This window comes from Eleutherodactylus coqui, chromosome 8 (genome assembly GCF_035609145.1).
Source record: "Eleutherodactylus coqui strain aEleCoq1 chromosome 8, aEleCoq1.hap1, whole genome shotgun sequence".
NCBI classification, from domain to species: Eukaryota; Metazoa; Chordata; class Amphibia; order Anura; family Eleutherodactylidae; genus Eleutherodactylus; species Eleutherodactylus coqui.
In genome coordinates this window covers 196,056,057-196,069,192 of record NC_089844.1, presented here as the reverse complement: position 1 = coordinate 196,069,192, position 13,136 = coordinate 196,056,057, and the positions used below count along the sequence as shown (strand labels likewise).

Here is a 13,136-nt window from a genome sequence, read left to right as displayed (position 1 = left end):
AACGTTTCAGGTCACATAGGCAGAAATAGAAAAATTCTGAAGGGTTCATAAACTTTCAAGCACCACTGTAGATGTGAATCCAGCACTGGGTTGAGAATAAAATACTTACTAGAAGCAGCACTGCCTCTGTCTCTCTGCAGCTACTTCTTTACCCTCCTCTCCCCATAGATTTCTATGGGCAGAAGCTTTAACCGGATTCCTCAGTCTACAGGCTCCTGTGCATGGATTTTATCAGTAACTTGTGGACAAGTGATCTGTGCAGGAGCCACGGAGGGGGGAAAGTGGTTGATATCTGAAGGAGGAGGCATTTTTCTGTAATCAGATCCCGTATTACAAGGTTTCTTAAACTACTATTGATTTAAGGAATCAAGTTCTTAAGTGTTGTAGATACTCTCTAACCCTTGTGTTTCTGGTCACAGGTCACACTTACTTCTTTAAGGGCGCACAGTACTGGATGTTTCGGGATGGCAACGTGGAGGCCGAGCCAGATTCCCCCCATAGCATTACCCTGAACTGGATGTACTGTGCAGTAGCAAATCCTCCAGAACCCACACAGCTACCTGAAGGACGGGATCAGAGAGGCTGCACCTGCCATTGTGAAGCAGGAAATGGCTCTGCTCCTCCACTAGTCGGGCTCTGGCTAGTTGTGGCACTCATAGTAACTCTGCTGCTTGGCACAATATAAGGACAATCCCACCAGACCCAGGTATTAGAGCAGACTCGGCTGCTGATAACAACTGCAAAGGGCAGCACCTTGCACATGTTTTGGCTTTGCCTAAACTTTTATTGACAGAAAGGATTCTTGCTGTACAGATTACAAAAAGAAAAAAAAAGACAAAATAAACACAACAGAAGTTTCACGGATTCAATTCACTTCTTACGAAATTTCCTATGCAGAACAAAAGAGGGGATAAGTCAGGGTGGGTGCCATCACCTTCAGAAAGGGGCAGTGTCACCAAGCATCTTAGAGGAGGGGAGGGAGTCACGCCAGTAAAAGTCTGTGATGATGAGGGATTCACATTACACCTTCATGGTGGTAATGAGCTGGAGGAACCAGCGTAGCCACATTCTGCCACCAACACTGGAGCGTCCCCAGCAGTCCTTGGGTTTCCTCAAATAAAGAAGGTGCCGACCTGCAGGTACTGCAGGACTGAAAAAAAAAAATTCCTAAAAACACTTCGTGTTGTAAGATGATGGACGAGAGGGCAGACGTTCAAGGAGACCTGACAACAGAGAAGAGTAGTCAACGAAGAGATCGGGTAACACATTTCCCCTCAGCACAACATCAGATAATTAAAATGGGATTGTTCCCAGCAAGAGAAACCAAGTAATCTTGTAGATATGAAACCTTTTAATGGCTAACAAAAATACATGATATTGGAGCTTTCAAACCTACTCAGGGTTCTTCCTCAGGCATAATGGAACAGATCTGAAGAGGCATACATTTATATACACAGAGACATACATATGAAAAGGCACAGACATGGTATGATTAATTTGCACTTAAAGAAAAATACCAGAACAGGGTGAGAAAATGAGTTAATACTTAACTAACCCAATCATAAGGGATGTGAAAAGTTTTATGTTCCCTAAATTGGTGTTTGCGGAGTGGGGTCACCAGGCCAGCGTGTTAGCTGTGCTATAGATTTCTCATCAATAGTCATGCATGAACCCTCTTGAGGAATTTAGGCTTGTATTGAAAGTGTCAAAGATGGTTATAAACTTGTACTCCCAAATTCTTCTGTAACCTTGGGACTTGAAATTGTCTCCAAGTATAATAACCTTCATATTAATTCTGTCCTTTTCTCTTTGTGTGGCAGCGAGACCTCATTCTCACTTTCAGTTTTCCCCAACATAATGGCCCCCAACTGCCCCAGATCACGTACACAACATTGGATGTGGAACATGTGAATGTCCCGGGATCTTATAGTCCTGCTGTGTGTTGGGGATTTGTATCCTGTCCTTGGTCTGTACATGTCAGCAGGTCTTACAGCTCCTTACATTACAGGGATAAGTGCCTTTTTGTGTGTCAGAGGTAAATGCACTCCTGATTATAAGGTTCATCAAATTTGGAGGTTGTTTGTAACATAGGAGGGATGGATCCGAGAATATGGTTTTCAGACAGTCCTTGTGTAGGGTATAATGGAGTTTCAGATTATTATACACACCTATCATAGAATACTATAGTTTACTGCTAAACATACAAGAGCACACAAGAAACACATTACACGTGGTTCCTTTATAATCACGTGAGAGCGCCTGTTACCTGGAGGATCTCCGTCGCGAGTATCGGGAGTCAGGAGACTCTCTCCTGCGTTTCCTGTCTGGGCTTCTTCTGATATCACGTTCCCTACAAAGAACAGGTCAGAACATTAGACTTGAGTCCATACATGGTGATGAGGTGTAACTTGTGGCGAGGGTATTATAACATACCTCCTGCGAAGCGGAGGAGACTGAAGGCGTTGGTGCTCAGCGGGAGAATAGCTCAGGGAGCGGGAATCTCTCAGAGAGTCTATGGGTTTACGAGGACTCCGTGACCTGTAAATGCAGATATCATGCAGTGTTGAAGAGTAGTTCGCAGTGGAGATGGGTCAGCGATACTACAGAGAGTGTCACAGTAAAACATATAGCTATGCACACATCCCAGAGAATCTATAAGCTGAAGATCTTACCTCTTCTTGTTTGGCGATGACCCCTTCTTGCTGCTGGGCTTATGAGAAGAGGAGGAGGAGGAGGATGAAGAAGAGGAAGAGTCAGATGAAGAACTTGACAAGGAGGACGAAGAGGAAGAGGATGATGTGCTGGAACTTCGGGATCTTCGTGGTTCCTTCTGAAGCACTGGGTCCTCCTTTATCTCCTGAGGCTCTGCTGGTGATGGACCAGAGTTCCTGACAGATTACAGGACACAGAATCAAGAGCGAGCAAAACCAAAGACAGATTCCCAATTATTCAGCCTCAGACCCCCACTCTCTGGACAATACAAGAAGGTCCAGTCACTGGAGAAAAAGGCAAATTACTAGCAGATGAGACGTGACAAGAGCTGCAGGGGGACACTCTGGTGAAGGTTTTATGGAATTAAAGGAAAAAAAGTTACAAAGCTTTATGGAAGAGTTTGCGACTGTTATGCCACTTTCCCAAAAAGGGGAGTAGTTTGCTGGAGGGGGTGGGGGAATGGCAGCCCCGGATCAATGCGTTTTATCTATAATCTACACCAAAAACTGATGCAAATTATGCCACGAATCTACCCAAGTTCCTAGCTAGTGCTGATTTGATTTGGCGCAAAGATGCGCCCCTTCATAAGTTAGGCTCATTGTGTGCCAATGGGGATAATAAGACCGGCATTTGAAACACGGTCTTAAAGTAGTTTTCAGACACCTAGATAACCTTTACAGAGATTGTGGGGGTCTGCTGCTAGGAACCCCCTGCCGTTTAGCTGACAAGTGATATATGTACTTGGATGAGCGTCTTGGCCGCTTCAGCACATACCAGGCACAGATCTTGTATAGCAACTCAATCCCATTCTTTTGAACGGTCCAAGCTGCTCTCCAGCCATGTGACCGATAAACGTGACATCACAGAAGAGGCCGCTACCTATTCAGACAGATTGGTGGGAGTCACAAGCAGTGGATACCTACCAATCTCACATTGATGACCAACCCCATGGATAGGTTATCAAAATCTTAGTCTCAGGACACCCCTTTAATAAACCTCTCCCTATCAGCTAGTCTCCTATAAACTACCATAGTACGATAGGTGGAGCGGTCTGATGAGACCATTTCTTCGAAGGGTGGCATTCTGGCAACATTTATGCCATGAATGCAAAACAGCTGTCTGTGTATGGATTCTGGCTTGTCTTTTTAATTCCCAGTCATTGTTACAAGGCTTCTATAAAGAGTCTAACATTGACTTGCAGGAATGCTGCCTTCCAATAAATGGCGCTGCAGATGTATTGTTCCATCTCCTGTATTTGCCTAAATCAGAAGAAGACCAACAGACTAAAACACATCATATACTTGCCAAAATATACCTCACAGAGTATTAATAAACCACCCTGATGAAAACAGCCACACTGGTGTTTGCATTTCCATTTTTCCATTCAGTCACAGGAACAGAAAAACAAAAAATGACGGCAGAACAAACAGCGCCAGACAGGCAGCATCAACTATAATGGCGTCATCTGGTTTCCATCATGTCACTGGACAAAATACGCAGTGGTGTCACAGTATTATGGCTCCTCCTACGTTCGCCGTTGGCCACATGTAGCCCAGGAAGAAAGGGACGTGTGGTGGCTTGGTGGGTATATAAGGCGTACGATAGGCTGCCTGCTCACATATCACTTGTTGTCAGGGGTAAGAGGGGCAATCAAGAGTTGCAATAAGGGGTGATATTGGCTTCCAGGCAAGGGGCGGCGGTATTTCTCACACAACGCATTTGGGAACTGTTCGCCTGCTCAGGGGAGGACAAATGGTCCTATTGGGAACAACAGACATGGAAACAGCAGAGCACCACCTACCATTGACCTGAGAGGTGAACATCCGCTATGAAGGTGTGCGAGGACTGACCGATACACTAGAGCCACTCACCATGATAATGAACCAGGGGGCTACCGGAGATACATTTCAGCATACCTTACTGCGTGCGGGGCTCTGAAGTGGACAGATGGTAAAGGTGTATTGGAAGAAAAGGCTGATTGGCAACAAGTGGCCTTCCCCAATGAATGACATTTTCTGCTTCATTGCATGGATAGACGTTGGCGTGTCCAGTGTGAAACATCAAGGACAAACACCCTGCAGCCACTGCAGGAAGAACACTGGTGGCGACAGCGTTCTGGTCATGGCGTTCTCTGGGTCGCTCATCCATGTGGAAGGCTCTCTGGACCCATCTGTTTATAAATCCATCCTTGCAGATCTCATACATGCCGATTGTCTTCCCCGGGGCCCATGGCATCTTCCAGCAAGATATCACATGGCTAGAAATGTTGGTAAAGCACAAACAAGACTCCCAAGTAATTCCCCAAACTGGAATCCAATTGAGCATCTGTGGGACCCCGCCTTGTGTTCTCTCTATGGATCCCCACCTTCCCCCAGAAACTGTGGGATGCAGTCAGCATGGCTTCAGATACCAGGGAACACCTGAGTCACTTCTGGCCCGTCTAGCTGCTGTTTGTGTAGCGCATGGTGGTTACTCTGGATATTAGCTGCTGGTCATAATAATGTGACTCCACTCTGTAGCACTACATGATTGTATTGGTGAGGCTCTTATAGAAGTGTCCAACACAGATGTAAACAGAGCTGGATGTAGGGACTACAGAGAATGCAGATTATCCTACATCTCTGTGTCAAACCACAGCACTCCCTAGTGCAGATCTCAGTGCTAGAACCGCCATCTCTACGTAATTTGTTTGGTGAAGGTTTTTAACAGCAAAGTGATTAAAGGCCCTTTTACATGCAAAAATAATCTTTCAAATGAATGAAAGATGTAGCAATCTATTTGCATAAAGTGTTAATGGCCATTAAAACTTTATCTTCATTTGCATGTAAAAGAACCTTTAGGAGTTGTTTGCATAGCCCAGTATGTTTAAACACACACCCAGCTGTGCAAACATCTTCTAACATTCTATTGTTCTCTCCCAGCTAGTGTAAACCTGCCGCAGGGAGAACATCCTGCAGTCTTTTGAAAGAGCATTGAAATACATTCAAATGGAATGTATTTGCTCAGTCTTTCAGCGGCTGAACAATGGATTTAACCCTTTCCAATCCAATTTGTATCCTGGTTTTCCTAGGGGGCTTATTCTTTTTCTGCCATTATACAACAGCGCTATATGTTGGCTAAAGCCAGTACTGCATGAGGTGACACGTTGGATAGGCTCCGACAGCAAAGAGTGGCAATATGCAGTAAGAGAACCCCGACAGATGTCTTCCAACATCAGAGCTGTACAGCCTTAAATCATAATGTCTTCAGAGGTCAGACAGTGGATTGGAAAGGATTATGTGAACCAAAATCCGACATTTAAAACTAAAAGTGCACAATGTCCCCGTTTACATGTACAAAATTATCGCTCATTAATGGCCGTGACTTCAGATTTGGGACATATTTCTGTCATGGGACAGGAGAGGTTAGGGGGATTCTGGTATCTGATTTTTGGCTGTCCAAATGGCGACTGCAATTTTCTATCTAGCCTACAAATACTGTACACACTGCTCTCTGATTTTCCAGTGCTGATCATGTGAGCAGCATCGGCCAACCAGAGAGTAGGCATAGTGCATTGGAAGTCTAACCCTACCAAAGCCCTACAGGGATTAAGTAGTTTGAGGATTATGGACGGCCAAAAATAAAACCCAAAATTGGCAGATTAGATTGATAAGGGAGAAGAACAAATACGGATAATATATCCCCGCCTGTCCTGGGCCAGAATTTTATCTCGAAACTTGAGGGTCACTAAGTTCCGAAAAACTGCTTTAACAAGGTACAAGATTATTGCGAATGGAGGAGAAAGTCAGACCAGTGCTGAAGACTAAACTATCCCTTAGCTGGTTTAGTAATAATTAGCATATAGCAAGCAGAGTGAAAAAAATGGCTGATTTGGGGGGCATGGAGATGCTCAGAATAAAAGCAAAACAGAGAGGATGTTTTCCTCAACTCCAGATCAATGAATAGGATTCATAGGTTGGGGAACAGGGACTCTTGCCTTCATACTTGCCTGGTTCTCAGTGCAATAAATCTGCTGGGTAGGCGGTTACCATTACTCGCCACTCAATGGGTGGTGTTGGACTGTCATTCAAACCCTGCCCAGTTGACAGATTCACAGCGCTGGGAGCTGGACATCAGAAGAGCCCATACAGGCAAAGGGATGAAAGTATGAAGGAAAGAAAAACGACGATAGTCAGCAAGTTTGCGGCTGCACAGCTGAGCGTCCAACCTGTTGACTTTACACAATGGCAGGTTCTCTTTAAGAAGATGCCGTATGACACCACTCTATCCTATATCACTTTGATAACACCCACCGTTCTGTTTTCGAGGAGATTTCGGCAGCTGGTGAGAGTTTTGGGGGGCTGGAATCAGACTCTGACTTTGAGGATGAACTACTCGACCGTCTACTCTGCTTTTTGGAGGAGACATTTTGTCCGTCCTGTTCCGACTTATTTCCTCGGATTGGAAATGGGCGTTTTCCTCCATGTACATTTTCGGTAACACATTCTGCCACTGCCCTTTGGCTGCTGCACGGTTGCATTTTTGAGTCCAGTTCAGAATTATCCACCCCTTTTCCAGAAGGTGGCAGGATATCTGGGTCAATATGAGCCGTCAGGAGCCCTGCAGGAGCCCCAGCCAGTTCAGTTATAGCTGGCGCTGTGGGCAGGGAAGTGTCTTTTCTGGTTGATTCTCCAAGATCTACACTGGACGGTTCCTGAAAGGAGTTCATCTCAGAATTCTTCTCCAGTTGCATCAAAAGGGGGGACCTGTGTGAGCTCTCCTGTGTAGTCACATTAGGGTTGGCGGATGGTTTCGGGCTGACTAGCCGTATATTAGCAGTCCTTGCTGGCGAGTGAGAAATCTTTTGGTGTTGTACAGATTTACTGATTGTGGGCGATATGGATAGTCTATGCTTCCTGGCAGCCCGAGATGGTTCTATATCTGAGGATAATGAACGGCTGCGTCTTGTGGCGGCACTTGCCCTGCTGCTCTGTGCGCTTTTATATTTATCAGATGATCTGGATCTCTCTTTCCTCTCAAATGAACGAGACTTTCTCTGTGGGGACCTAGGTCTCTTATATCTAGATAAAGAGTTAGATCGGTCCCGACGATAATAACTTTGAGGCCTATCACGTCTATATGGTGATCGTGATCTCCTCCTCGGGGAAGATCTAGAATTACCTCGATGAGCGTACCGATAAGAATCGTATCTTGAGGGAGATCTTGATCTCCCCTTCCAAGGTGAGGATCCAGAATGACCATGACGAGAATGCCACGGACGGTCCACACGCGAACGTGAACCTGAACGGCCTCTTCTGGGGGATGATGGAGATCTGCGACGTCCCCATCTTCTACGGTTTTGCCAAGAGGGTGAACGTCTTGTTGATGATCTTGAGCGATTTCTACGAGTGTATCTGTCCGGCCTGGACCTTGAACGAGACCTAAATGCTCGAGGTGGTGTTCTTCCTCTGTGTCTCGGTGGTGTCTTAGACCTGCCTTTTCGGACAGGTGATAACGAATGAGATCTTTGTGAATCTCTTCCTGTGGCGCGTGAGAATTCTCGCTGTGCCACTGATGACCTAGATGAGGAGCGGGAACGGTTAAGTTCTCTCTCTCTAACAAATCCAGGTTTTGAAGATTTGTGCATCAGTGAGTCAGGAGACTTGCTCCTTATGTCAGGCGATGCAATGCGCCTTATTGGAGGAGGATCTGGCACATTAGCCCTTTGAGGGTTTGCCAAACGTTCAGGAGATGGGGGCTCTTCAGAAGAGCTGCTTTCACTCGAGGAGTCTGAACTGCTGTCTTCTGAAGAGGAATCTGAACTGCTATGTTTTGAGGAAGCTGGGGACTTGGGACTTTTACTTGTACAAGGTGAAGATGACTTTCTTTTAAGGCCCTCAGGATGTTCCTGTCTTGTGATTTCACTATTTTCTAACTCTGCTTTCGATTGAATATCATATACAGCCATTTTATCACATTGCAAAGGTGAGCCCGAGATATTCTGATGTCTATTTGGAGATTCAGAATGACTTGTTTCTACTTGTTGGCAGTCTTCATTCAGTTGGAAAACATTAATATATTTTTGGAATTCACTTATGTCAGGAGCAACTGGAGATTTCACTGGGCTCCTGATTGCTTTGGGAGAGGAAGCAGCATCTACATCTGCAGAGCCCCTGGTCAGAGTATCAGGAAAAACGCTTATTTTATTTAGATTAGATGCAGTGGTCTCAGAGACAGACTCCAGAGAAGTACATTTGCTTGTGGGAGTATCCACATCTGCAGATTTCGATTCACTTCTGGGTAATGAATCTACACATTTGTCAGGAGATTGGTCGCATTTCATAGAAACTTGTAAGGAGTCTAAGGGTGTACATGATGGAGTAGAGTTGGTTACAGCCTGATCAAGGTTTGTCATTAGTCTTTTTGAGGGTGGAGATGTCACATTTTGCACAGGAGAAGGATTTGATTCCTCATCTTCAGAAGATGACGAAGAGGAAGAGGAGGAAGATGAGGAAGATGACGAAGAGGAGGAGGAAGATGAAGAGGAAGATGAAGAGGAGGAGGAGGAAGACGATGTTGAGGAACTTGATTTTCTTCTCTTGGATCTTTGTGTTGCTTGCGCTGCTGAAGATTTAGCATCTCTTCCAGCAGCAACTTCTTTGTCAGAGACCACATAGTCGGATGCAAGATTTTGCTGTACACTAAACTCTGAACCTCCTGGAGGAGAGGATTTGGAGACACAACTAGGCTGGTCCTCTAGCTTATCCATTAATTGCAATTCTGTTCCATTCATTTCTGTACATGACAAAATTACAGCGTGACTCTCCGTTTTATTTACACCTTCTTTGTAAGGTGCATCGTGCGGTTCCTGTGGGGCCAACGCGTGTTCTGAGGATTCTGTGCTCTGTAGCTTCTCCAAAGGATTACCCAATCTGTGTGGATGCTCCACATCAGCAGACTTTGCACCTTCCTTACACGATGGAGACTTAGATTTTCCTTCAGCTTCTGAAGATGAACTGTGGGAAGACTTTGTCTCACTTGCAGAGGTTCTAGATTTATGCTTTGAAATGGCAGGTCTGGAATCACTATCTGATGACTCAGAAGTGCTCTTGTGATGTGGGGTCATTGATTTACATTCTGGTGATCTGGAATAAGAATTCTTTTGAGAACGTCCAGGTCTAGTTTCCTGTTCAGATGATGACCGAGACTTTGACTTATTTCTGTGAGACTGGTTTGTATATTCACTTTCAGGTGATCTATAATCACGTTTTCTTTGAGAAAGTCTGTTCTCAGATTCATGCTCAGATCTAGAACTACTTCTACGCTGTGACATCTTTGACTGTGTGTCATGTTCTGGTGATACGGTGCCAGCTTTGCTGCCATCGGTTAAAGCTAAATTAGACTTTGATGAAGTGTGAGAGCTTGATCTACGCTCAGATAGACATACCGATGACAACTTGGAACTTGTTTTACTTGGAGGTTTAGATCCAATTGGTCTTTCCGGTGAGGACTCTGAACTTGCCCTTTGATGGTTTGATGGAAACTTAGATTCTTCTTCTGAAGAGGACTGTGAACTCGCTCTGGATTTTGATAGTTTACTTCTAGATTTCCGTTCAGATGAGGATTCAGAGCTTGCTCTTCGGGGTAGTTTGCCTCTAGGCTGACGTTCAGAAGATAACTTTGGACTTACTTGATTTGATATTTTACTTTTGGTCTGACGTTCTGAAGATGATCCTGGGCTCTTTCTTCGTGGACCTCTACTTCTAGGCTGGCATTCTGTAGAGGATTCTGACCTCGCTCTTGTTGACTGTACTTTATTTCTTTGCTTCCTTTCTGAAGACGATTCTGAACTAGTTGGAGTTCGGGGTTGTCTACTTCTAGGCTGTCTTTCTGGAGAAGACTCAGAACTAGCTTTAGACTGTGGCGACCTATAGATTCTCTCTTTGTCAGATGATTGCTTAAGTCCGGATTTAGTCAGTTTAGAAGAGATATCTGAAGTCTGTCTAAGATGTTTATTTTTAAACATTTCGTCATCCAAAATTTTGGGCCTGTTTTTCGACGATTTGGATTTGTCTTCTCGCTCGGATGATGAATCAGATCTAACGTGCCGCTGTGATTTAATCTTTTGGTCAGCAGACAATCGAGTACTGGTTTTACTTGGGGAACTAAGTTGTGTTTTATGTTCTGAACTTGACCGACCTCTTCTTTGCAATTGTTTATGCTCATATTCAGAGTCAGACCCAGATGGCCCTTTGCTTTTTGAAGAGCTAGAAGAGCTTTCATTTGAACCCGATCTCCCTTTACGTGTAGTTCGTCTGGTTAAAACTTCATTTTCCTGAGACGATTTGGTTTTCAATTGTTCTGAAGAGGAGCAACTTCTATGACGAGAGGTCTTAGATTTACCTGTATGATCAAGAGATGATCTTGAGTCAACATTCTGTTTAAGTGTTTTGGCGTCATGCTGATGTGGAGATGATCTCCGTTTACTTTCCATGTATGACTTTTCCTGAGACAACCTTTTAGATTTGGATCTGAACTCGGGAGAACATGTAAGTTCCTTGTGAGCAGTTCTAGATATTTTCACACTATCTTTCCTATTTATGGGAGAAGTTTCCATAGGTGAATGGCTTCTGTGAGATCTCTGAAAAACTGGTGATCTTGATGCACTCTTCTCATAAGGAGACTTGCTTTGTATGTTTTCTTGAGCATTTATTTGTTCAGAATATCTAGGCCGCCCTCTGGATTTTGGGGAAGAACTGTGTCTTTTACTTGAATCCAACTTCTTGTCAGATTTTCTGGGTTGTAGTGAAGGCGACCTCGACATTCTCCTTATCTTTACAGGGGACTTTGATCTGGATACAGACCCCATTGAACGATTTCTCAAAGACAAACCTTTCTCTACTGGAGACAATGAACGCGAAGAAGATCGTCCCTTGGAGGTTTGTGGTGTACGTCTTTGTTTGGGAGCAGTCCCTTTTTGGCTAGACTCTTGTTGTTTAGGAGATAAGGACCGCGACTTTGCTCTATTTATTGGTGTCCGTGAGCGAGATTTATTCTTTGTATATAAATTTGGACTATGGCTACGTGATCTGGACGCCATACGAGTTTCAGAAGGTGTTCTCCTTTGATATCTTGTTTTTGAATGTGACCTTTCTTTACCACAAGGGGAAGACCTCACTCTCTTCTGTTCGCGGTTAGACAATGATGTGTTCCTTTGATTTGAAGAGGGGGAACGTGACCTCGCATCAGTTACTGGGGACCGTGTACGAGACCTCCCACCCCTTATTGGGGACAGCGTGTGAGAAAGCTCCTCTCGATTAGACCGAGAACGTGATCTTTCATTTCTTTTAGGTGAAAGAGCAACTGAACTTTTGTGACCGACTGTGGAGCGAGATTGTGGTGCACTTTCACTGCCTCTGCTCTTGGAACGATCTGATACAGTCTTGTCATATTTCTGAGTTTTCAGGTGTTTCTTATCGCCATAGGGAGATCTTTCTATTTCCTGGTAGTGACGAGGAGGAGTCAGTGACGAGGATCTCCCTCTATGAAAAGATTGTGATGTCTCTCTACGTGGAGGACTTGGTGAACGTGCTTTTCTGGGGGATTTTCTAGAAGTTTTCCTTCTGGGGCTTTTTGGGGGAGAAAAGGACGATGATCTAGCTTTGCCTTTAGGAGTCAGAGACTGGCCCTTTCTTTGTGGGCTCTCAGAAGGTGAGCGTCTACTTTTTTGAGACGTTAACTTGTGTTCTCTCTGAGGACTCCTGGACATACTTTTCCTCAACCTTTGACCCTGATCTGGTCGTCTGTCTGGTGAGGATTTAGTTTGGGTGGTAGACTTTGGAGTCTTAATTCTAGCATCATGTTCTGTTCTGGAAAGTTTCTTTTCTTTGACAATTGGTTGAGTTTTCCGTGTTCCTTTACTAACCACTTCTGGATATGAAGTCTCACTTTCTGAGGATGACGATGATGTGGAAGAGGACGAAGAAAAAGATGAACCATTACTTTTTGAAGACTTATTAGGCGCTGGAGGATTTCTCTTTTCATTCCTTGAAGAGTCTTCCCTGTGCTTCCTTTTTGGAGAAATCTTGTCTAGTGATGGACTTCGGTCCCTTGCTCGTAGTTTAGAAGAAGGCTGTCTGTGAGTAGCTGGTGATCGACGATGCTCAGGTGAAGCAATCCTCTGTGGCTTTTCTCTGTCGCCCTTCTCTTTTGGATAGCGATCCTTTGGACTGTCTTGTTTGCTCCTCTTTCGGGGGACTGGGCTTGATCCTGGAGAGGTGTCTGGGGCAGCAGCATTATTCCGCTCGCTCAGTTTATTATCCCTTCTAGGATGTTCTGGAACAGCTCTAGTATCTTTAGATCTTCTAGGAGAGAGTGACAAGGAGCGATCCCTGCTACTTCTCTCATTCCTTTGGCCTCTCTAAAGGAAATGACAAAAGAAGTTG

General features: G+C 44.7%; 2 protein-coding genes across 4 annotated transcripts in view; one reads left to right on the top strand and one right to left on the bottom strand.

The window, feature by feature from the left end:
- MMP25 (matrix metallopeptidase 25) overlaps positions 1-864 on the top strand; it is a 28,814-nt gene extending 27,950 nt beyond the window's left edge. For all 3 annotated transcript variants that reach the window (XM_066577186.1, XM_066577184.1, XM_066577183.1), the window contains one exon: positions 420-864. In XM_066577186.1, the coding sequence (XP_066433283.1) occupies positions 420-685 (266 nt within the window). In that variant the 3' untranslated portion in view covers positions 686-864. The remainder of the gene's footprint in view (positions 1-419) is intronic.
- The window catches only part of SRRM2 (serine/arginine repetitive matrix 2), a 29,653-nt gene continuing 17,276 nt past the window's right edge, over positions 760-13,136 (bottom strand). The window contains exons 11-15 of the mRNA XM_066577180.1: positions 7,005-13,111; positions 2,673-2,888; positions 2,434-2,538; positions 2,267-2,350; positions 760-1,223 (exon numbers count right to left, since the gene is read on the bottom strand). Of these exons, the coding sequence (XP_066433277.1) occupies positions 1,214-1,223; positions 2,267-2,350; positions 2,434-2,538; positions 2,673-2,888; positions 7,005-13,111 (6,522 nt within the window). The 3' untranslated portion in view covers positions 760-1,213. The remainder of the gene's footprint in view (positions 1,224-2,266; positions 2,351-2,433; positions 2,539-2,672; positions 2,889-7,004; positions 13,112-13,136) is intronic.